At 43.7% G+C, this 23,475-nt stretch overlaps 1 protein-coding gene across 4 annotated transcripts in view; it reads right to left on the bottom strand.

Annotated features, from left to right (window-relative positions):
• The window catches only part of SMURF1 (SMAD specific E3 ubiquitin protein ligase 1), a 104,329-nt gene that overhangs the window by 8,026 nt on the left and 72,828 nt on the right, over positions 1-23,475 (bottom strand). For 2 of the 4 annotated variants that reach the window (XM_057528517.1, XM_057528516.1), the window contains exons 2-14: positions 20,368-20,406; positions 19,101-19,209; positions 17,629-17,762; positions 17,407-17,472; positions 16,081-16,156; positions 14,355-14,596; positions 13,545-13,629; positions 11,786-11,932; positions 10,528-10,726; positions 8,947-9,050; positions 2,708-2,822; positions 1,374-1,552; positions 276-413 (exon numbers count right to left, since the gene is read on the bottom strand). In XM_057528517.1, the coding sequence (XP_057384500.1) occupies positions 276-413; positions 1,374-1,552; positions 2,708-2,822; positions 8,947-9,050; positions 10,528-10,726; positions 11,786-11,932; positions 13,545-13,629; positions 14,355-14,596; positions 16,081-16,156; positions 17,407-17,472; positions 17,629-17,762; positions 19,101-19,209; positions 20,368-20,406 (1,633 nt within the window). The remainder of the gene's footprint in view (positions 1-275; positions 414-1,373; positions 1,553-2,707; positions 2,823-8,946; positions 9,051-10,527; positions 10,727-11,785; positions 11,933-13,544; positions 13,630-14,354; positions 14,597-16,080; positions 16,157-17,406; positions 17,473-17,628; positions 17,763-19,100; positions 19,210-20,367; positions 20,407-23,475) is intronic. The other 2 variants (XM_057528518.1, XM_057528519.1) reach the window with 2 other exon arrangements.

Consider the following 23,475-nt stretch of genomic DNA (forward strand, 5'->3'; position numbering starts at 1 on the left):
AGGCCTACTCCTCCCTCCCGTGGTTACCACCTTCACACCCACAATCAGGCGGTCACTTGAAAGCTACCCCTTGGGCTCTGGGGTCATGAATCCCCCTTTAACGGGTCAACCCTGGAGCCCACCGCTGACCCCGCCGGTTTCTGGAAGTCTCTGCCGCTACCATGACTCTGGTCCAAGCGCTCCGACGACCTAAACGTGGCCCCCCCGGGCCCAGGACAATCCCAGGCCCCACCAGTCCCAGCGGCGACCCCCAGGTGCCCCAGAGCAGTACCTACCGGACGTATTCCTTCTTGTTCTCCTCTGTGACAGGGACATTCCTGCCGTTGGGTTTCAGTTCATGCTGAAGAATCCTCCCGAAAGCGTTGTGCTCCACACAGAACGTGTGGTCCAGCACGGGGGTGATGTCGTTCTCTCTGGGAAGTTAGGACAGAAGATGATGTCACTTAGGCCTCGGCCACCGCGCGGGCGCAGATGGAACATTGAATCAACAATCGTAGGAAGAGGGACTGGCTCCTCCTCGCAGAAGAGCGGTGACGGTAGTGACACCGCTCTGTGACTTCACGGGGCAGAGCACGCCGACTGCTTTGCACCCTGAGCCTCCGAGCGGACAGGAGGGAAGCACGAAGGGGTAACTGAGTCAGAGGGAAGCCTCGCCAAGAAAATACGCGCCCCCTTCCCCAGGCAGCCTTTCCGAGGGCATCAGTTCAAGGAAGCACTTGAAAGTCAGAACCGGCTCCTTCATCTGCTATGTTTCTGGAAACACAGCCTGGGAGGTTGTCTATAGGATGAAGGCCCTGGCCCCCCGCAGACCTGCCTTTCAAGCTGGGACACGTGGAAGGAGGTGGACAGAACATGGGACACGATCGAGTCCTCGGCTTGTCCCCCGGTCCCAGAGCCTGGACCTCTCATTCCCGCGAAATCGGTCCTCACGAGGACCCCCGACACCTACGGTGACCGTGTAACTATGCCTGTTGCTTTTAAGAGAGTTTTAGGGTAATCCTAAAACAAAGGCACCTAAACATTAGGGTGATTTTGGATACCTTCTTGGCTGGAGACACCCCAGAGTGTCACAAACCAGCCAACCACCAGGCCTGGGGATTAACATTCACAATCATAACTTAAGTCAAGGAAACAGCAAAAGAAACTAGTCTATGATGAGAAACTGGCCAGACATTACGAGGGAAATGTCAATTAAGTATTTTTGTTGAATCTACTTTTATGTTTCTGATAGTCTGTTTCTATTCTCCGATTTCACACCCATCCCCCAAATATATACCCACGTGCATGTGCACACTACACAACACAAAGGGATTTGGGGCACGCTAAGACGGGTGACGATGGATGCATTTTCAGTTAACTGAGTTAGTACTTACAGAATCCACACTAAGCTCTTATGAAGTTCGGGGTCCACCGATTCCAAGTCAGAAAGCTGGATGGGTTTCCCCAGTAGCTGCTTGTAGAAGGGAACTGTGAAACCCCCGTTTATGTAGTGTCCATGGAACACAGCCAGACCCATGATCCGACCCACAAAATGGAAATAAGACAAGTGGTCCTGTAGGGGGCACCAGAGAACATGAATTCATGAGAAAAATGACCGGCCAAGGCAGATGGGTATCTTGTACTTTCTCCAGGTTTCTTGAATCAGTTACTCACAGGCTGCACTCATGACCAGATGAAAGACGGCTACATAGGAGGTCAAATTTAGCGCATGACTTTTGGAGAGGTCATCTGAACGATACCTTATATTATGCCCTTGGTTCAAACACCTTCTCAGAATTGCTACCTAATTTGTGGGGCCCAGTGCAAAATGAAAATGCAGAACCCCTTATTCAAAAGTTGAGAATATCAACATGGTGACGGCCGAGAATCAACCAACCCTGGCCCCTTCTCAGCACAGGGCCCCGTGCTGGCACAGGTTACTCGCCCAGGAGGCCGCCGGCCCCTCCCTCCCACTGCACCACGAGGAAATAAAGGGCAAAAGGTAATCCCCCTTCTTCCTGCCATCCCTCCCCCATCCCACAAAAAAGGAGAAGAGAAAAAATCCCAAGGGAGTTGAGGCGGGGACACAGAGGAAAATAACTGTGAACGACCCAAGTAAGAGAACCATTCTAAAACCAGCGCTGTTCTGGTTTGTAACCAGGGAACCTCCTGTTTCTACTTTGAGGTTGGAATTATAATCAGATAGTTAGCTCCCATGTTGGTGAAAGGTCCTGTCACATCGACTGCTCGTCAGGGGCCACACGCACGGCGAGGACCGCAGGACGCGGCCCCACGTCAGAGCCCTCCTCTCGCCCGCTGGCCCCCCTCGGGCCAGTTACACACACTCTGCGCCTATTTCCTCATCTCTCGGACAAGCGGCTAAGGGTATCAGCACTGGTGGCCAAAAAGGCCAATTATGGGAATATTCCCATTCCAACTGGGAGGAGGATGGACTGCGTGACCCACTTCTCAGAATGACACCGTCAACAGATACAGCCGTCAAGCCAGAGTTCCCCTGAAACGGCGTACTCACTGATACCAGTCACTGAAGATACGGGATTGAAACCATCCATCTTAATCCAGTTCTTACTCTACCTTGCAATGTTTTATTTACCACAGACTTTGAGTAAGTCTACAATGAATCAACCAAGAATTGAGATTGAAACTGGAAATCCATTTAAGAAATTCTCCAGCTAAATCTCCGACCTCTTTATTCATTAATACTTACAGGGTTGATGGAAGAATCGGGATTGATTTGCAACATGTAAATGTTGTCCGTGGAATATTGGAAGAGTCCATAATACGGATTCAACATCTCATGGCACAATAAGTAAAGCCACTCCCTAGAAACAACAACAAGACATTTCAAAACTTCCTAGTTTCAGATCTTAACAAAAGGACTGATTCACCATGCCCTAGAAAGCCAAATTGGTAAGGCTGCCTGGCTCTGAGAGGATGTGATTTGTGCCGATTGGGCAAATGAGCTTAATGAAGTAAAAAAAAATTGCTTCTGGTGGTATCAGAAATGGATTTTCTGGCCAAAAGTCCAGTAACTCTGAAGCTGAGGAAGAACTGTGGTTGCCTGGAATCAGTACCAGCTCAGAGGCACGGTGTTCTCTGCAGTCTGTCAGCTTTCTTGCAGCCCAACTAAGGCTTTCTCTGCTACTTTGCAGAGATCAAGATCTCAGGTGACGATGTTAACAATGTGGTAAAAACCAACAAAAGTGCAACAAAAAGCTGTACGATCCTACTTTTATGTCAAAAATGCGTGTGCACATACACGAAACAGAAAAAATATATACGCAGAGCATAGAGAAAGATGGGAAGGATTTATACTAACATGTTGACAGTAGGTAACTGGAGAATTTGCATTCTGGGCGTTTTAATTTTTTTTCACTTCTTTCTAGTTTTTAGATTTCTGATGGTATCATGTTATTAATGTTTAAATAAGGAGAAAACATTTCCCAGTCTAGGGAGACAGGGATTATTTAAGAACGACTTTTGCCCTCATAATTTTCTGTCCTGTTGAATTCTTATTTTTTGCCATAAGCATTTATCACTTTTATAATTTAGAGGACTAGTTTAAAATTTTTAAATGTTCATTCTAAGAGTTAATAAATTTTTGGATAGGGTACATAAAATGGATTATTTTCTGAATTCCTTTATGTTTGAATTATTTCATTATTAAAAAAACCCCAAATCAAAACCAATCAAACAAAAAAAGCACTCTGAACAGAACCCGTATGACTCAGCTGCTGTGGCCAGATTGTGATAAGCCCAGGTATGGGGGTCTATACAACACTGTGTGGCCTTTTATTCTTTCTACTCAAAACTCCTTCAAATGGATGAATCTTATTAAGATACCTGCCCCAAGTTTTACTCTGGAATTTCTTACTCCTTCAAACAGAAAAGACAGAATTGAGAAAATACGAAAAGGATAAGCACAAATGCAAATCATCTGTCCGAGAAAATTGTGAAAATACACACAAAATGATTACACCAACACAAAGTTGTGTATCAAACTCGAACAGGAAGGAACTACCAGAAGAGATGAGACAGACACCAAATCTTATGAAGCCTCTTTACTAGGAAGGCAGAATTTCCCAACTCTGGTGCTTTGATTTATCCCCAAGTTTTGGAGTTTGGATTTATGAAGAATTGTTTTCATAAATGCCAAGGACCTGCAACTGTCTAGACAGGAAGTGATTAAAATACAAGCAAACATTCTGACCGAGCTGTGGACAAGGTACAGAGCATGAGGTATGTTCTGGAAGTGGTCAGGGAAGAGCTAACTACACAGGCAGAAGAGGGAGAGAGAGGAAAAGGTTCAGAGCCAAACACTGGGGAGATGAGCATAGCCTGATTCCCATCGACCAACATAAGGGCCACAGACACACACGTATGTGTAACACACATGTAACTGACATCTCTCCTCAGCCCTACACGACAGGTGTGAGCCACTCAGACACGAGGAAGACTCAGCTGAAACAACGCGAGATCAGACTGGAGGCAGAAAAGCAGGGCTTCTCAGCTCTTCCCTCTGTAGCATCATGTTAATCAAAGGAGCTACACAAAGACTTGATAACCACGGAAAATGCAGAGGAAAGCGAACTCCTAACCAGACCAAACCTAACCCAGCTATTCACGTCCGTGCCTAGGAACCTATAACCCCAGCTGTGCACGGGAGCAACCATAAAGTAAAACAGTTCAGGATACTGACTCTTGAGATATCTCGAGACTATAAAGGAAAAGGTAGAGAAGAGAAAATGGAAGTAGTTTGATTTGAATTTAGGACAAATATGAATGAGGAAGTAGGAAGAGTCTCCCTGAAAAGGGGGACGGAAAGCCTAAACCCCTAGTCAGGAAACGGAATTCGTGTTTTCAAGGGCAAACAGAAGTTACATTCGCCAGAAGAAAGATGGTTCCTAGAATCAATATTGAGGAGATCAAGGAAGAAACTTGGAACAACCTGGAAAGGAAAAGCATTTCCCACGGAGAGGCAGTACCAGTGCAAGCGCGCTATCAGGAAAGCCGGGCTTTTCTGCATCCCTCATCCCAGACGGAGTCAAGACCACCTGAGGAGCAGAGGGGCGATGAAGGAAGACAGCGATGGACAGAGGCTGGAGGAGTGGTTCCGTTCTGCGGCCCAAGGGCACGTCGTGGCTCTTGTAATTATTTACTTTTGGCTGCTGAAAAAAATCCCAGTTCCACCCAGAAACCTGATGAGACCCCCTATAATGCTTCTCAGAACCTAATTTTGCTGGTGCTGACTGCTGCAGCACTGAGAATCCACTTGCGTTTTCTAAATTGTGAGGGTGCGAGGCTCTCCTGTCCCCTGACCCCCAAGGCCGGGCCGCTATCACGCGTCCGCACAGGAACGAGGCCCCTTGGCGGCATCTACCAGCGGTGTGGTCCCTTGTGCAATGTTATGATTAATGTCTGGACCTCGTCAGGTTGAGGACTCCTTTGCACCGGGGGAGGGGGTGTGGGGGGGGGAGGGGGCAGGAGACACGTTGCTTTGCTCACATTGTATCCCAAGTACCCAGTCCGCGGTGGAGTCTCAATACTTACTGGTTAATGAATAAATACAGAAAATACTCCCTCCGAGGGCCCAGGGGTGCACGGGCTCCGGTGGGGGGGGGGGCATGCAGCACAGAGGGAGGCTGTGAGGACCACCCGCATCCGAGCCACAGAGACTGGGTGGGCAGTTCAGCGAGGTGGGAAAGAGCAGCTGGGGGGAGGGGCAACCCGAAATGTTGAACTGTTAGGTCTAAGAGGCTAAATACCCAAGCACAGATGAGAGGCAGCTGGTAAGCAAGTCTGGAGCTGAAGGAGGGGAGAGGAGGGGCGGCCAGGAGGCTCCAGGGCTGCGCTCGGATGCCCGCCAGGTCCAGCGGGAAGGAGGAGGGGGACACACAGCAGAGGAGCCTGAGAGGGAGATTAGAGGGAAACCAGGTGCCCTGGAAACCAAGTGGCAAAGGTGTTTCGAGAAGCAGGGGGCCACCAACTACATCAAGTCCTGCTGACAGACCAAGACTGAGTCATCATCACTGGGTTTGGTGAGATGCAGGTCGGGGGTGGGGGGGGGGCCTCGACACAAAGGGCTTCAGAGGGCAGAGACATCTGCTCAGAATGTGTTCAAGAGAAAGCGAGGATGTGGGAGCGGGAATTGGGATCACACAACTCTTTTGAGGGGTTTTGCTACAAAGAGAACAGAGGAACGGGGCGATGACTGAGCTATGCATTCTTGAACGCATCTCTGTCTTTCCTGGAGTTTCTAATTGTTTTTCTTTTTCCTGTGCTTTCTTTGCCTTTATTGCCTCCTTTTTTGAAGCTTCAACAGGAAGGGGATATAGTATCTAGGAAAGGTTTGGGGGGGGCATGTTTGTTTCTTTTAAGAAGGGGAGTTGCCATAACACATTTGTATGACCCAAGAGAAAGGGACATTTTGATGAAAAGAAATAGATGTGAAATAACAGGAAAAGCAAAAGGGCCTGGGATGCACTGTGCCAGGGGCGGGGTTGCTCTTATACAGGGACATGCATGCGCCACTCAGGGCCATGGCGGGGAAGTCTGACCATACGAGTACAGACAACGGCAGACTCGATATCTGGTGGTGACGGTGAGGAAAGACCCTTCAGATTGCTTCTGTTTCCTCAGTTAAATAGGAAGCAAAGTCAGCAGCTAAGAGTGAGGATGGGCAGAAGTGACGCCAGAGATCTGAGAAAGAGAACTACAGGGGAACTGAAGTAGGTGCTGGACCCTCCTTGCGGCCGGTGGCTATCGATGCAGAGAAAGGCCAGCAGCATGGAAGTGCGTTCGCCTCCAGCCACATTCAGCCGCTCAGGCAATGCTCAGAGCAGCCTGAGGAGGGGATCTTCAGGGCTGGGGTTTTGCCAGGTAAGCACAGCAAACGGAAAGAGAGGCAAGGAAGTTATGAGGGGGCGTAAGGGAGCCATTATGATGGTGGATTACGGGTAAGGAGGAAGTGAAGACAGGAGGGGCATGAAAAACAGAAAAAAGGTAGAATCTATGGATGATGGGTGGCCATGGATGGGGTCAAATAAATTAGACGTGCCCAAAGCCAGACCGTTCTCTGACAGTGACTCTGGGTGCTGAGAAGCAGCAAAGCAGTGTCTTCAGAGTTCTGAATGAGAACTGTTTTCCTTCTAGAAGCCTATAAAGAGCTAAACTACCAGTCAAACTGTAGATTATAAGACATTTTCAGACTCAAGATCTTGGAAAATTCCCCTCCCACACACACACCCCCCTTCTAAGAAAGCTACTTGAGGATGTATTCCAGTAACATAATGGAGTAAGCCAAGAAAGAGGAAGCCATAGGACCCATACAACAACGGCTCTAAGCCAAGAAAGCAGTGAAGTCCCATGAAGACAACTGCAGCAGGTCCAGAGAATCAACAGTCAGTCTGGACAGAGTCTCCACAAGAGAGATACATGGGGCAAAGGGGGTGGGTGAGGATGGCAAAAGGTGAAGTTTAATGGGGCAACAGAGACAAGACCTGGTTTTAAGAAAAGAAGAAAGAAGAAGAAGAAATTCTTGGGAAAATTAAAATTTGTTCGAAAGGATAAACTAAATGATAGAATACCACTTAATCCCTCAATGAACAATATTTACATTGTCATAATATAAAACAATGTATTGATTTTTCAACTCCTATAAATAATAGGTAGACAAGCACAAGAGACTGACTTAATTTTGGTGACAGAACAAAATGTAAATCTTCAACCTTGACAATATAAAAGTAATACTACAGATGACAGAATGTAAGAGGCAAGAGGTGGAAGGAATGCTGGAATGCTGAAGGGAAAGTCAGGAGTATTAATATCCTTTTCATATGAAAAAGAGAGGTCAAGAGATAATGCCTCTAGCTGACCATGAAAAAATAATGGTGAAAAAACATTATATAAAGTTACAAAGACAATGATAGAAGAACTAAAAATACTGATATTACAAAACTGAGAAGTGAGAGTATTAAATTAGATCCTCACCACAACCATTACCTGGTCTATCTGCGCCTATGACCATACGTCATGAAATCAGTAGATAACATCAGAACTTGATCGAGTTAGTGATCTAGAAGATTGGTTATATTAGAAGAAACAGTTAAAAGAGCAGAAGAACAGTTGTCTCAAAGGTGAAAAGAGGTAAGACACGAAACAGAATATAATCATGAAAAGCTACTATCTTTAAAATCATTTGCATGAATTATTTTGACCAAAATCTCATTTTACAAAACTTGTTTGACACAAATGCAACGTATATGCCTTCCTCCCACCCCTGAAAATCCTCTAGTGAGAGAAGCAAGGCTGCCTCCGTATTAACTTCGGGTTCAGTCAGGCCACATGGAGAAGGGAGTAAGGGTAGAAGTTTAATAATTCATACTTTCAGGGCTTCCCTGGTGGCGCAGTGGTTGAGAATCTGCCTGCCGATGCAGAGGACGCGGGTTCGAGCCCTGGTCTGGGAAGATTCCACATGCCGCGGAGCGACTAGGCCCGTGAGCCACAATTGCTGAGCCTGCGCGTCTGGAGCCTGTGCTCCGCAACAAGAGAGGCCGCGATACTGAGAGGCCCGCGCACCGCGATGAAGAGTGGCCCCCACTTGCCACAACTAGAGAAAGCCCTCGCACAGAAATGAAGACCCAACACAGCCATAAATAAATAAATAAATAAATAAAATTTTAAAAAATAATAATAATAATAATTCATACTTTCTAAGAAGGAAAGTGGTGGTGAAGCGCAAGCGCGTTCTGATGGGTCATGGCAAGATGCTAGCGTGCACACGCTCTTAGGAATTCTTTTTCTAAGAACGCTCTCTGATGGCAACACCTGAAGTCCTGACTGCTCCAAGACCAGCACCAGAAAGGGGCAAACGACTTCTCTGCAAATATTTGCTCACAGGTGCGCTCAAATCCATGCAGCAGGGAGGGGGTTACACGAGCCTCTCACCTCGCCACCCCGCCATAGTCCAAACCTTCTTCTCCTCGGAATTTCACCATCAGTCGCTTTTTCAAGTCTTTTGGTCGCATCTTCATTATCTGGCGATAAGACTCCTGCACATCAAAATTACAGTTTCAGAGAGAAGAACTTATCTTATTTTTAAAGTTATAAAATGATGAAAGGTTATTTATAATGGAGCTCGATTACAAATAAGCATCTGAGCTTATTTTTAAGCCTTTGAATCTGATTTTTGTCTGGTTCCTATTGAGAATGTTTATTTGGCATCTAGGACATTGCTGCTTCCTTCACTTTTTCTCCCTCGGAAACAGCAAAGCACATGGCAGGTGATACTGTACCTAAAGGAAACACATTTATTCTCAGCGCAATCATGACTTAAGAGTTAAACATCCTCGCTAGGGTTGATTTTCTCTACCCAAAGTAATTCCAAAGTGTCCTATAAATAATTGACATATTTTAACCAAAATGAAGACATCACAAGAGAGTCTGAATACTAAAAGAATTCTGAGCCTGATTTTACATCTGAAGTCAAAAATCACACTTTCCCACGGAGTCAAAAAAAACCAAGGAGGGTTTAAGTAAGACATAAAGCAGCTTACCAGACACAGAAAACATGTGGTCAGCCTAATAGTCCCTCAGATTCAGCATCTGGAGTGGAACCAGCTAAATGTCTGTAGGTATTTTCAGTGAAAAGGCACTTAAGGATCTTTTCTTGCTTTAAATTTAATGTAATTCAAAAGCTGGATCCCAAGAGGCAAGAGGACGCTGAGTGGAGACGATCTGGCAGCAGCACGTCAAGAATTCAGCTCTTTTCTATCCCCGACAAACATTTACGATGCTCAGTGGGCAAAATCAGGCACTTCGGCTGATCCACTCATCTGGCTGTGCCCAAGCCTCCAGCACGCCCCTGGGCGCTTTGGTGAGAAGGTGCTGAGCTGCCCGCAGGGGCGGTTCCCTCCGCGGCCCCCTCAGCTGCTGTGGCCCAGTGAGAATGCGTGTCTCGTTTGATCATTTCTGCCAAGGATTCCACAAAGGCCCAAACACAGCTGAGATTCTACTCATGATCGTGGGCCTGAGAAACGGGCCCTGCCTACCAAAGGCCCTGCCCGTTTAGGGACCCTGATCCCGCAGGGGAGCTGGACAAAGGCCAGAACCCTGCCCGGAACCATCAGTTCTTCCTCCTTCCAGAAGGGACAACAGGGAGGCCGCTTTGCTTCTCTGAGGAGGCAACGCCACGAGGGGAATTGCGTGCAAGGCTGCAGCGGAAGGAATGCTTGATTCTAGGAAACCGTGCAGATGGCAGGAAATAGAATCTGTACAACGTGGGCGCAGGGATTTACAATATTATTTAGTACTAGTTTCTGTACAGATCTCTACATTTTCCCTCAGAAGTCATTGATTTTTAAACCTTTACCACAGGAGGAAATACAGTTCCCTCTCCCACCTTGGGCTTTGGCCCTGATAAAGCTCTGCATTTCACCGAGCAATAAAATCAATCTCCGAAACACCAAACAGAAAGCAGAACTCACTGTCTACTGACAGGGAGGAAGATTCTGTGCCCGAACCCCGTACCTCAAATATTTCCTCTCTGGATACTTCGATGCGGCAGTGACCAGCTTGGGGTTGCTGAAGGGAGAGTTCGTGTCTGAGGACCTTCAGTTTCTGGACTAAATCTCTCTCATATCTCTGGGCGGGAAGCTCCTCGTCTTCCACGGAGCCCTCACTGGGCAGTGGCAGCGGCTGGCTGGGCTCCTTTAGTTGGCACTGGTGACTGGAGAAGAACAGAAGCATCGAGGTCGCCCCAAGAGCAGCGGCCAAGGTTGCTGCCAGCAGTGTGCCCACACAAAAGGGACTGAGAGGGGAAGTCATTTCACCAAACTGCTAGTCAAACTTTCTTACGGAAAGACTGCTGGTGGCCACCCTCAGACTAAATAGATGTCTAGGATTCAGTAAAGGAGACCCTCCATCTCCGTATCTCATACATTATCGTTGCCATAAGTAAAAACAGAAACTGCTAGCATTCATCGTGCATCTAGTGCGTATCTGTGAGCCTGACCAACGCGCTATTAGATGTACCTTGGGGGTGAGAATTAAATGGAGTTGACGAGAGCACTTTCAAAGCAGATGACCGTGGAGGGGGGCAAAGTGCACAGGAGCAAACAAGTGAAATCCAGTGGTAACTACTCCTCCTGCTCATAACCAAGGGATTTCTAAGCCCACTCATCGAAAGCAGAAGTCCAGAGGCCTTTTGGACAGAAGGACTAGGGCCAGTAGAGGAACACAGTGGCATCCGTCCTGTTCAAGTTTTGCCAGTGGTGTCAGCTGTCCATGACAAGTGCCCCGGGGGCTCTCATGTTCTGAGGACACAGCAAACCTGAAACGTGGAGTGTGGGATCCAAGGTTATAGCCAGGTCCACGGCCCCCGGGAATGATGGCCCGGGAAGAGGTTCCAGCAAGCAGTGTTCTGGACCAGCCCTCCCAGACAGTGGTGAGCGGGCACCAGGGAAAAGCCTCACTTCACTGCTTCTCTAAGGCCACGTATCTCATCAGAATGCTGCCCACGGAAGCTTCGTGAGTGAAGCTGCCCCATACTGCCAGCTCAGGGGATTTTATTTAGGCTGCAAGCTAGAACAGGGTGACAACAACACAGGACTTCAGTACTGCTCACAGCGGCTTGAGAGTTTAAAACGCAATTGTCCACCAAATATTTATCATATTTTGCTCACGCTTATTCTCTGCTAACCAACAATGCAATCAAGAAATGAAGAAGAAAGGTAGTAGAAAACAGGAAATTTTAACAAGGTCAACAAAGATTTGGTAAAAGTCTTACTTCATGATGTGGTGTAACCTCGGGTCTGTAAACTGGGTTGTTCGGTTATTATGATCTACAAAATATATTCTCCCGGAAACGGTACTTCGGACTTCCCAGCCGGGTGGCAGCGGTCCAAGTTCATCACAGTTCACGCTGTTAAGGTCTCTACCAAAACGGAAGATACAGAGAGGTTTGTCCATCTGTGTGTGGAGGCCTAAGACCAAAACTTCCGTGAGAGAACCCGGGGGCGTCCCCTTATCCAGGGACCATGTCCCGGTCCTGCTAAGAGGGGCGGTCGCGGTGCTGCTTACGCCAGACTTGCACTGAGCCCAGGCCTCTGTGCCGCAAGTGGCGGCACAGTCCCGCGGATAAACCGCAACCCTCAGAGCCCGTGACCATGATAGGGAATGTGGTCTGCCCAGGGAATACCATTCCTTCCATGAAGGAGGGCCAGAATAGTAGGAAATATCTGAAGGCTGCTGGAAAACTCTGGATTCACAATTAAATGCTCAAGGTCAGAAAGGTTTCTGCATGGAAAAGCTCCCAAACAGTACAAGTTTTTTCAAGCTGATGGGGATGTATGAACATGCATTCGAAATCTTCCAATTCTAGACAGCTGCGCCGGGAAGAGGCCGTCTCATTTTTGAGTTGTCTTTGTTAATAAGCAAGTCTTCCTAATTCTAACCTCTTGATTCATTATTTCAGTACACTCCACAGTCATCTGGGAGCACAGCATTACTGACCAAGATGCTTCCTAATGAGGACCAAAGCCTGACATTCCTTCCAGTGAGTACTAAAGAGACACCTCATTCATTTGCAGGTAATATTTCCATTCTAGTTACAGATACTGAATTGTAAATTCAACATAGATTTGGAAAATCAAAGACAAGAAGCTTGTTCCCAGATGAAACAAATTATGAATAAAAAGGAAATGAGCATTACTAAAAATGTTATTAGGAAGTAATGCTATTCTGAAACAAAAGAAAAATTTTTTAAAAGAAAAAAGGAAAGCAAAGCAAAGAGAAAAAAGAAACTTAACTCCATTACGGGGTGGGGGTGGGGCAGGGGTCTCTCTGACCTGGGCTCGGATGTATGGCCTTGTAGAAGGAATTCGTATAGAAAAGCTTCATCTCCCCCAGGAATGGTCCCCAAGGGACTGAGGCAATAGGGACAGTAAAGTAGAAGAGAGAAAGGGTAATAGCGTCTTTATATTTCCTTTTTAACTTTTTATTATGGAAAATTTTAAGCATATAAAAAAAAATAGAGACCATAATGAATAACCAACTCTAACAATTACCAGCTTATCGCCAACCTGTTTCCAATGCTCCCCTATTCGCTTCCCCACCCCGATTATTTAAAGCATCACATCAGACATCATATCATTTCACTCAGCAATATTTTTAGTTTAGAATGAGAGCAACACATCTTTAAGGGTTTATCGGTTTTTCAAGTAAGTGCATTTGATTTAATCTAGGGGTGAGGGGCTTTTGCAGTTACGTGATCTAATTTCAAGATCCAGGATTGCTTTCTCAAGGGCCCCCTTGCATTACGGCAGCTGCTGATGTAGCAGCTGGAGAGTCGGGCGGGGTGGCATCAGAGCGGGGACCGTCCCCCAGAGAGCCTGAGTCCAGGACCCCTGTTACATATCCCTCTGTGCTGCTGCTCTTCCACGTTTACATCTTCACACCAAAGGGGCTCTATCACCCACAGTCTGGGGTGGGGGGTCCAGGCGACTGCTGGAAAATGGCCTTGATGGCGAGAATTTTAGGAAACTTACCTGGGTATCCTGGGGTCGTGCCACGTGCTAACTCCAGTCTGCGTGTGCAGGAAGTAAACCTGCCCCTGCACCGTTGTTCTCTGTTCTGCATGAGAAAGTGGGGGATACGGTAGTTATATTCAATTCCAGAGAGAGTTTTCAACCAATCCTATAAGCACAGAGTCCCAGCTTCCTTCCAACAGTCTTTAAAAGCACCGAGAGAAGGGTTTGAAGGGCAGCAGTTAACTTCTGCCTGGCATCTGGGAGTCACAAGTCCTGGGTCAATGTGTAGGTGGACGTTACTTCTCCTGGTCACACCTGGAGAGGCGGCCACACCCCTGGACCTGCCACCTCGGGACTGACCCTACCTTGACCTCTGTCCCCTGCATTAGCTCTTACTTCCGGTCTGATCTGCCACATCTACATGGATTCTGCTTGCATTTAGGTGCTCCCTCTGTGGTTGTCAAAAGATCCCATCCTTTCACTCGTACCCAAGGCCGTCCTTCCCACGTTCAAATCCCAGGGCACTACAAATACCCCCATCCAGGCCCCTGCCCCACTCCTCTCGGTTTTCTTTGATATTCATTTGCCTAAAATCTTCACACAACTGCTACACTGGGAGATTGGAGCAATTGCGGACAAATTCATGGCGAGCAAGATTTGTCAACCATCTCGGGTTACTTTTCTTTACACTGACACAACCATCGTGGGGCACACCTCTGCAAACATCAGCACTTCTGGCAGGTACGAGTCACTAAAAAAGGCTTAAAACATTAAAGCTGTCTGAAACATCACCAATTGCTCTCGGGACGGTGGGGTGGATGCTCTCACCGTAGCCTTCGGGCAGTTCCGGGGACTGGTGGCCGTGAGGTCGGTTCTGCGGCGTCTGGAGTGACCCTCGGACCTCAGGACTTCGCAGTCGCTGGGCCTGAAGTCTTTGATCCTGACTTGGGGATTCCACAGACCTGCAGCCACCCCCGCCAGCAGCAGCCCCAGTGCCATCTGTGTAAGGGGCTGGTTCCTCCATGAAGCAGCTGAGTGGCCTTCCAGGCCCTGAGTCTTCATATGCAGTTCTAGAAGGGGAAGACCACAGCCCACATCACAACACTGGCTGAAGACCGGGAAGCACCCGAAAGTTCCATGCCACGCTCTCACTTCCATTTGTTTTGCTTTTCTTGAGCAGTATATTGATAGAATGTCCCCAGTGCTTAGTTTCATATAATTCGTCCTGTCCTATTTAATTGGAAAGCCAGACTTTTTCATGAGGAACCAGTGACCAAAGGAAGCCGTGTGTAAAGTGCCACTGAGGCCACTCGTAGGATTTCATCCTCAGGCAGAGCCGAATGGCTGGAAAAAACCAACCTTGTACTATAAGGAGCTCAGAAAATGAGATTTCAGTTTTCTTGACTCAGAATCATATCCAAACATTCCATTTTCCTTGTCATTTTATTCTATAATAGAACTCCTGGTTACATAAAATACCACAATGACTTTAAAAGTGACTTTTAACATAAATCTTGATCCCCTGAACAACTGTGAAGACAATTTACCTTAAGAGGCTATCTTCCCTTATAAGCAAGTACTTCTGAAAAACGTTCTACATTGAAAAAGTGCAAAGAGGCACACAAATTGAGAGACTAGTTCAGTGAATGCCCTGGACTCATCACCCAGCTCCAGTGATTGTCTCGTGGCCACGTGCCCAGCTCCTCCCCCCTGAGCTGGATTATTCTGAAACCAATCCCAACATTTTACCATTTCATCCTTAAATATTTCAGCACAGACCTCTGGAAGATAGGCCTTTTACCATTATCATGACCCCAAAAATGTACATTAATTTTTTTAATATCATCAAATAACAGTGTTCAAATTTCTCCAGTCAACTGTCTCATTAATCAGGATCCAAACGAGGTCCACACACCGCATTTAATAGGTATGTCTCTTAAATCTCTTTTATAACTTATAGGTTCTCTTCCTTCCTTTTTAGTTATTTCTCTTGCAGTGTATTTGTTGAAGACACCAGGTTGTCTGCTACACTCTACAGGGTGGCCCCCCTGGATGGAGCTTATCCCCGGGGCTGTGCAACCCATTCCCGTCTCCTGGACCTCCAAGATGTAAGTTCATGTCAGATTATCTCTCTTTCATGATGTTGTCAGCAACAATTAATGACATTAATAGTTAACTCATTGGGGAATTGAAAAATTGTGATAGTGACCAATGAGAATTTTTGAGGGTGTTTTTCGGTTTTTGGTTTTTTTAGAATTTATTTCTCCCTGTATCATTACGAACTCAATGGATTGCTTCAATCCACTGCAGTTATAATTCTTTACTGATGCTTTTTGGCCAGCGGGAACCTCTGTAAATTGGATCCTGAGCCTTTGGGGCACTACCCCACTAGTTTTGACAGCTTCCTTTACAAACGAGGAAACTGGATCCCAGTGTTATCCCAAGACTGCACCTCAAGTATGCAACGCAGTGAAAAGGTGTGAAGGAAACTTTCATACAATGCGAGAGCCTGGGCAGCAGAGAACTCAGTGGCCATCGCTGCAGTGATACGTACCCTTCATTTTCTAACAGCCCTCTGCAGTCTACCACGGACCCTCCAGTGCCTATTCTGTCTCGTGTCTGTAAACTGACTAAAAAGAAAAGAAGATCCTGCATTAAAATCCAGTGGTATTTTATACAACTGTAACACAGTGAGCCATTGCAAATGTGTAATTTATGTACGATATTATTTTAAAAAGCGAGGCATATGTCTACACGTACACACATACATTCCTATGCTCTCAAGTATGAAGCATCTCACTCATTGGCTGCACAGAACGCATGCCCCTTGGAACACTCCTTGGAAACGTGGAGCAGAAAGAGATGCTGTGTTATCTGTGCTCTTCATCAAAATAACGGAACACAATATTCACTTCCTCCAAGGTACCTTATATTTTAAGAAGGTTTTGACTTATGTTTAAAAAGGACACAGAGAGCACTGTCAGTAGGTACAAGGTCTGGATGCACCTACGTGTCGATTCTCTGTCCCTGTTATGAACAACAAAGACACTTACGAAGCTGCTTCCAGTTACTCATTTTCCCCTAGGCACATCCCTCCACAAAGAAAAGAAGAAATCACAAATAGAAAGGCAGGAAGTGAGAACTCTGTCATGACAGGAGTTTTCAGGATGGACACTCACTGGCCGTTTATCTTGGGTCAGGTCTACACAAGACAATACCTAAAAGATTTGGGGCCATAAGTCACTCTGGTGTGCTGCTGAGATACTGTTTTCTTTGATTGCTTGCAATGCATACAGTCAATATTTGGGTTACCCTGAAACGCTAATAAAAATGGGATGGATAACAGGATGAGCTACTTAACAGATAAACTACTTCCAATGGAATACCTCCAGTCAACACTTTATGACATGAGCACATTTTATTTCTTCATTCTAAGTAAGTCAATCCTCTGTAAAATCATATTACATGGAAGTCTTCAGAAATTCTCTTTGCCTTTTATATATATGATGGGTCCTCCTGAAGAAACTATTTCTTAACTCTTGCATATGTGGCCACCATTTTTATCATCTGCACTTGGATAATATGACAAATTGTCCACTCATGTGATGATTAAAATTACGTTAAAAATTATAACCCTACATCTTTTTGCACCTTAGTCATTTTAACTCCACCTTGAATGACAGAATGAAGGGAATTAGATAAAATAATAAAAACCACATAAGATGAAATTTTTTAGTCCTGGAGAGATGGCCCCCGGATGGGGCCTGTCCTTCGAAGTATGTCACCATTGGTCAGTGCCTTTATGTGTTTTCTCAGTGATGAAGAGCTGAAGGTTAAGTCTGTAAAAGTTATCTCTTTATACAGATGAGAAAGTTCTTACCCACTATTTGGCCACGAACTGCATCAGTATCTGAGGGGTTTAGTTTGCATAGATCCAAACGCTGGTCTGCAAACAAACAATTCAAAACTTAACCCAGGGAAATGTTAACTAGAGAGGAAGGCAGGAATTCTGTATTCAGTATTCAAAAAAATAAAATAAAAAATGATGCCCCATAAGCGTTCTTCAGTTGCATTAAGAGGCAGAAAAGCGTTGGGTTCTTACATCCAGTATCTTTTAATCTGCTGATGGCATTGGAGAGCAGCCGCACGCACCCCAGGAAGCCAGCTCCCTGCTTCTTGTGAATTTTCTTGTGGTTCCACACGCTGATGGTTATAGAATCCGTTTTCCCAACGTATCTGAAACCAACATGCAAACTCATTTTTAATTGTATTTCTCAATTGCGATAGCCCATTGAGATTTTATCTGATTGACTGGTTAGTCCAGAAGAATCCTTTTAAAATAATGTTGGCTCTATATCCACAGCTAACAGGTGCATAATAAGTATGTATCTACTAACTTCAATGGGCTGGGAAAGGACTACATCCGGTTATGTAAGAAACACATGTAGACAACCACATAATGATAATAATTTTATAACAGAAATTTATTATATTTTTATAGTTCCAGAGGATAATGGCAGGATTCAAAATTCCCACCAGGACTTCCCTGGTGGTCCAGTGGTTAAGACTCTGCACTTCCACTGCAGGGGCACCGGTTCGATCCCTGGTCGGTGAACTAATAAGATCCTGCATACTGCATGGTGTGGCCAAAAACAAAAACAAAAACAAAACCCCACCAATTAGGCTTAATAGAGAATACTAATTTGCACCAAAGGACTACTTACAAACCCTCCATCCATCCAAAGTACACAAAAGGGCACTAACTCAGACAGGAAACCTGCCACTTTCTCTCGGTGTAGGTCAACCACAGAAGGGAGCTTTCGGGACATGGACTGACAACCACTTTCCAGGCTACTTCCGGTGCCACAGTGTAACTGCAAATGAGCCTCAGGATCCAACTACTAAAAATCCCACTCAAACCCAGTTCAATTTGTGTTAGTAAAGAGCCAATAATCACTCAGCATTACTTGGACAAAAATTTCTTAGCAGGGACATGAAAACATAGGTGCCTACAAAATAGATTTTCAAAGTGCAATCCATTTAACAAATGAATATAAGAAATTGTCTGATGGTGTGTGGGCTTATATACCTCCAGTCATTCCAAACTTTATTTTCTCTTGCAGAAAATATATTTGTAATAAAAAGCAAAATTTTTAAAAAATCAACAGAAATATATATATATTATATATTTGTATCATAAATATGTAAAATAATAATAATGTATTTCAAATAATGCATTTTACAACCATGTTCAGGGTTTTGCTGAAAAAAACAGTAGCATATAGAGGACCTGAACTATGGCCCTTTTTTCCTGTTAGTATGGCCAGGAGATTGAAAGTTTGAAGACCACAGTTACAGAAGCAAACCATTAAAATGTATGAAAATGTCAAACACAAGAACTTCCAAGTATATGAATTCTAAAAGTAGGCAGTATGTATTTGTTTGGCCATCCACGTTTGTTATCAGTAAGAAGTTTAATAATCCCTTTAAAAAAAAAAATTAAATGCTTCTCTTACAAGTTAGATACCAACTTTCCTGCCGCTCTCCAAGTGGCTTATAGGATATTCAACTCACAGATCGTAGTGCTGGTTCCACTTTGGGTCCAACGTGTTCTTCACAGTGTCCGTTGAGTGGCACTGCCCAGATCCATCCACAACGATCTTTGCAAAAGGGTCAGGGAGTCCTAGAGGAGAGGGGACAGCCACACTGGGTGAGAAGACAGAACCCAGTCCCGCAAGTAAAGCGAGCTTCAAGGTCATCTATTTGATTAAGAAGACTACCCTGGTATATTTTATTCTCAAGTTTAAGGTTAGTGTCAATCAGCAAAATAAATTATTTCCATTAAGCTTTCTAAGAAAGGCAACCCAGAATGACATCCTCTTCAGATTTTTAGAGGCTAGAAATGAAAACCCTAAAAATAGGCTTAAATTCAAATTTCCATTTCTGACGATCACTCAGTGGGGCTAGCTAAATGGAGGAAAAGGTGTCTACAATTACTTATATTTATACTTTCTAAAAAATAATAATACCTAGAAATCTTGTTCACTGGTTTTCGTCTATTTTATCTCTAGAAGCAAGTATTCACGGAGTTTTAATTAGGTAAGTTCCTAAATGCTGGAGTATGAATCAGACAGGTTTATAAGATCAGAGAGGTGGCCAGGTAAGGGTTTTAGAGATAGACCTGGATGTGAGCCATCACTCTGGAGCTTCTTAGCTACTTGAATAAAGCCTGCGAACCTAAGTCTCTTTACCTTTAAAGCATGAGTAGAACCACTTAGGAACTGAGCAGCATTCTTGTGAGGATCAGAAAGAGGGTGAAAAATATCACGCTGCAGGCACCTACTTTATAGTAGGTGAACTTCTATGAGGTGATTCCTTCCTTTAGAAAAGGATCCTCCATTTATATTTTTATTACAATTCCTTTAATTACAAGGCTTTTAAAGTGTGATTTAATTGATCAAATTTGACCAACAATTTTACTCAAACCCAGACGTTTTATAGAAAAATGTCTTGTCTGTATTGGAGCTGAGGATACTTCACCCAGCAGAAAGCAATACATTAATGGATGGAAAGACAGAGAAAACAGGGTGTGGCCGGAATAGGGAATGAGAGAGAGTTGTTCTCGTATGAGTTATAAATTCTGTGCCTTGGAGCTACGGAGTCTCTATGTGGTAGTCAACTGGGAAAGGAAGCTTGTCAAACTGTGGATTTCTAGTCAGCAAAGGGCAGGACTTTTAGGAGAATACTCCCAGGGTTTGGGTTTTTTTTTTAAGTTTTAAATTTCAGAAATATGTGAAGAACATTAATATTGTAAGAGAGCAAAAATGGGTGTTTTACTTACTGAAGAAGTCTTTCTTTGCAAGGTTCTTGGCACATAATACTAAACACAAACAAAAAAATGCTAGGGTTAGCACTTATGGACAAGATTTCCATCATAGTTAGTTGCTATGGACGGAATCGTATCCCCACCCAAAATTCATATGATGAAGCTCTAGCCTGCAATGTGATGTTTTTAAAGGTGGGGTCTTTGAGAAGTGCTTAGGTTTAGATGAGGTCATGGGGATGGGGCTTTCATGATGGGATTAGTGCCCCTATAAAGAAGAGACCACAGAGCTTGCTCTCAGAGCAAGAAAGAAGGCAGGAAGAGGGCCCTCCCCAAGAACCTAATCTGTCAGCACCTTGATCTGAGGCTTTTCCAGCCTCCAGAACTACAAGGAATAAATGTTTGTTGTTTAAGCCACCAGTACATAGAATTTTGTTATAGCGGCCCAAACTGACTGAGGCACTAGCCTATATTTGCAATGGGGAAAAAAACCCTCAAAATTATCTTTGCCATAGATTGTCTTTCAAATTTAGCATTACATTAAACAAAAAGCTGACAAGTAACAAAAAGTCTTTTCTCCTCCCATTGGGCATCAGCTACAACAAATGCAAAATGTTTTAGTATAAACTTAAAATCTTACTTAAACACATGCAGATGGATTTATCAATGTGCTCTTAAAACTCACAGGATCAAAAAAAAAAAAAAAACTCACAGGATCACATTAATACCAATTCCAATTAAGACCTACAGTATTTACCTTCATAACTACTGCTAACAATAAAAGGAACTGTCCATTTTTGATATTCTGATAAATAATACAATTTTGTAAATGTAAACTTTGGTATGTTGGAGAAAGAAAGGGGAGAGTTACAGAAAATACGGGGCCATCATCAAGTGTTGTGAAAAACAAAGACAAAATGCATGATAAGAATTTCGCACAATGTTGGCATACAGAAAGAATGCAATAAATACTAATTGTTGTATTTTATTAATGAGGGGGGATCGATTACTGGTAAGAAATTTTGTCACCAGATTTGTTACATGATTAAAGCTACTATATCACTAATGTCTCTTACACTTAATGCAAACTTCACAAATTTTGCTAATTTTTAAGAATATAGTGTTTTATTATGAACTTATACTATTTCACAAAAATATATTCATATTATATATTGTTCTGCAAACTTTTCATTTAGTATTTTTTATATAACAATTTTTATCAAGATATAATTCATACACTATACAATTCATCCGTTTGAAGTGTATAATTCATTGGTTTGTAATATACTCACTGGGTTGTATAACCATCAGCACAATCAACTTAGAACATTTTCATCATCCCCAAAAAAGAAATCCTGTGCCCATCAGCAATCACTCTTTATTTAACCTCAAACCCCACCAGTCCTAGCAACCACTAATCTACTTTATGTCTCTGGATTCGCCTATTCTGGACATTTCACATAAATGGAATCATAGAATATGTGGTATTTTGTGACTGGCTTCTTTCACTTAACATGTTTTTAAAGTTCATCCATGTTGTAGAATGAATCAATTCTTCAATCCTTCTCATGACTGAGTGATATTCTATTGTATGGATATACCATATTTTCTTTATCCACTTATCAGGTGATGGGCATTTGGCTTGTTCCTACTTTGTGGCTATTGTGAATAACGTTGTCCAGGTTGTTGTGTAGACTTATATTTTATTTCTCTTGTAAACCTATGAATGAAGTTGCTGAGTTATATGTTTAACAGTTTTAGGAACTGGCAGAATATTTCCCACAGCATCTGCACCATTTTAAATTCCCACCAGCAGTGTATGAGGGTTCCAGTTTCTCCCCATCTTCACTAATACTTGTTATTGTCAGTCTCTGTGGTTTTATATCTCTGTGGTTCTGATTTTCATCTCTCTGATGACTAATGACTTTGAGCATCCTTTTGTGTGCTTTATTAGCTATTGATATATCTTCTTTGGAGAAATTTCTATTTAGATTTTTTTTTTTGCCCATTTTAAAATTGGGCTATTTGCCTTTTTATTATTGAGTTGTGAGAATTCTTTGTATATTCTAAATACCCTTATCTATAGATATCTATATTCAGTTGTCCCCCGCCACCACTCCATATCACAGGTTCCGCATCCATGGATTCAACCAACCATGAAAAGAAAATATATATTTTTTTAAATCCAGAAAGTCCCAAAAAAGCAAAATGAATTTGCTGTACCCCGGGCAACTATTTATACAGTATTTAAATTGTATTAGGTATTATAAGTAATCTAGAGATGATTTAAAGTATATGGGAGGATATGCATAGATTATATGCAAATACTATGCCATTTTATATAAGGCACTTGAGCATCCATGGATTTCAGTATCCATGGGGGGGGGGGGGGGCGGTGGTCCTGGAACCAATCCCCAGCAGATACCAAGAGACAACTGTATATAAATATCTACATATCTATAGATAAAATATCCTTATCAGATATGTGATTTGCAAATATTCTCCTACTCTGTGGGCTGGCTTTATATTTTGTTTGAAACACCAAAGTTTTTAATTTTGATCAAGTCCAATGCATCTATTTTCTTTGGTTGCTTGTGCTTTTGGTGTCATGTCTAGTAAGACTTTGCCTAACCAAAAGTCTCAAAGATTTACTCCTATATTTTCTTCTAAGGGCTTTATACTTTTAGCTTTCTTTTATCATTTTAGCTCTTAAATAGACATTTAGGTCTATGATCTATTTTGAGTTCGTTCTTGTATTTGATGTGAAGAAGGGGTCCGACTTCATTCCTTTGCAAGTGGACATCCAGCTGTATCAGCAACATTTGTTAAAAAGCCTATTCTTAAAAAAAAAAAAAAAAAAAAAGCCTATTCTTTCCCCATTGAATTATCTTGACACCCTTGTTGGAAATCAATTCACGGTAAATGTGAGAGCTTATTTGTGGTCACTCAATTCTATTCCATTGATCTACAGGTCTCTCCTTATGCCATGACCACACTGTCTTGATTACTTTCTTAGTCCATTCGGTCTGCTATAACAAAATACTATTGGACTGGGTAGCTTATAAACAACAAACATTTATTCCTCACTGTTCTGGAGGCTGGAAGTCCAAGATCAGGGTACCTGCA

The sequence above is a fragment of the Balaenoptera acutorostrata genome, chromosome 15, assembly GCF_949987535.1.
Source record: "Balaenoptera acutorostrata chromosome 15, mBalAcu1.1, whole genome shotgun sequence".
Classification (NCBI taxonomy): domain Eukaryota; kingdom Metazoa; phylum Chordata; class Mammalia; order Artiodactyla; family Balaenopteridae; genus Balaenoptera; species Balaenoptera acutorostrata.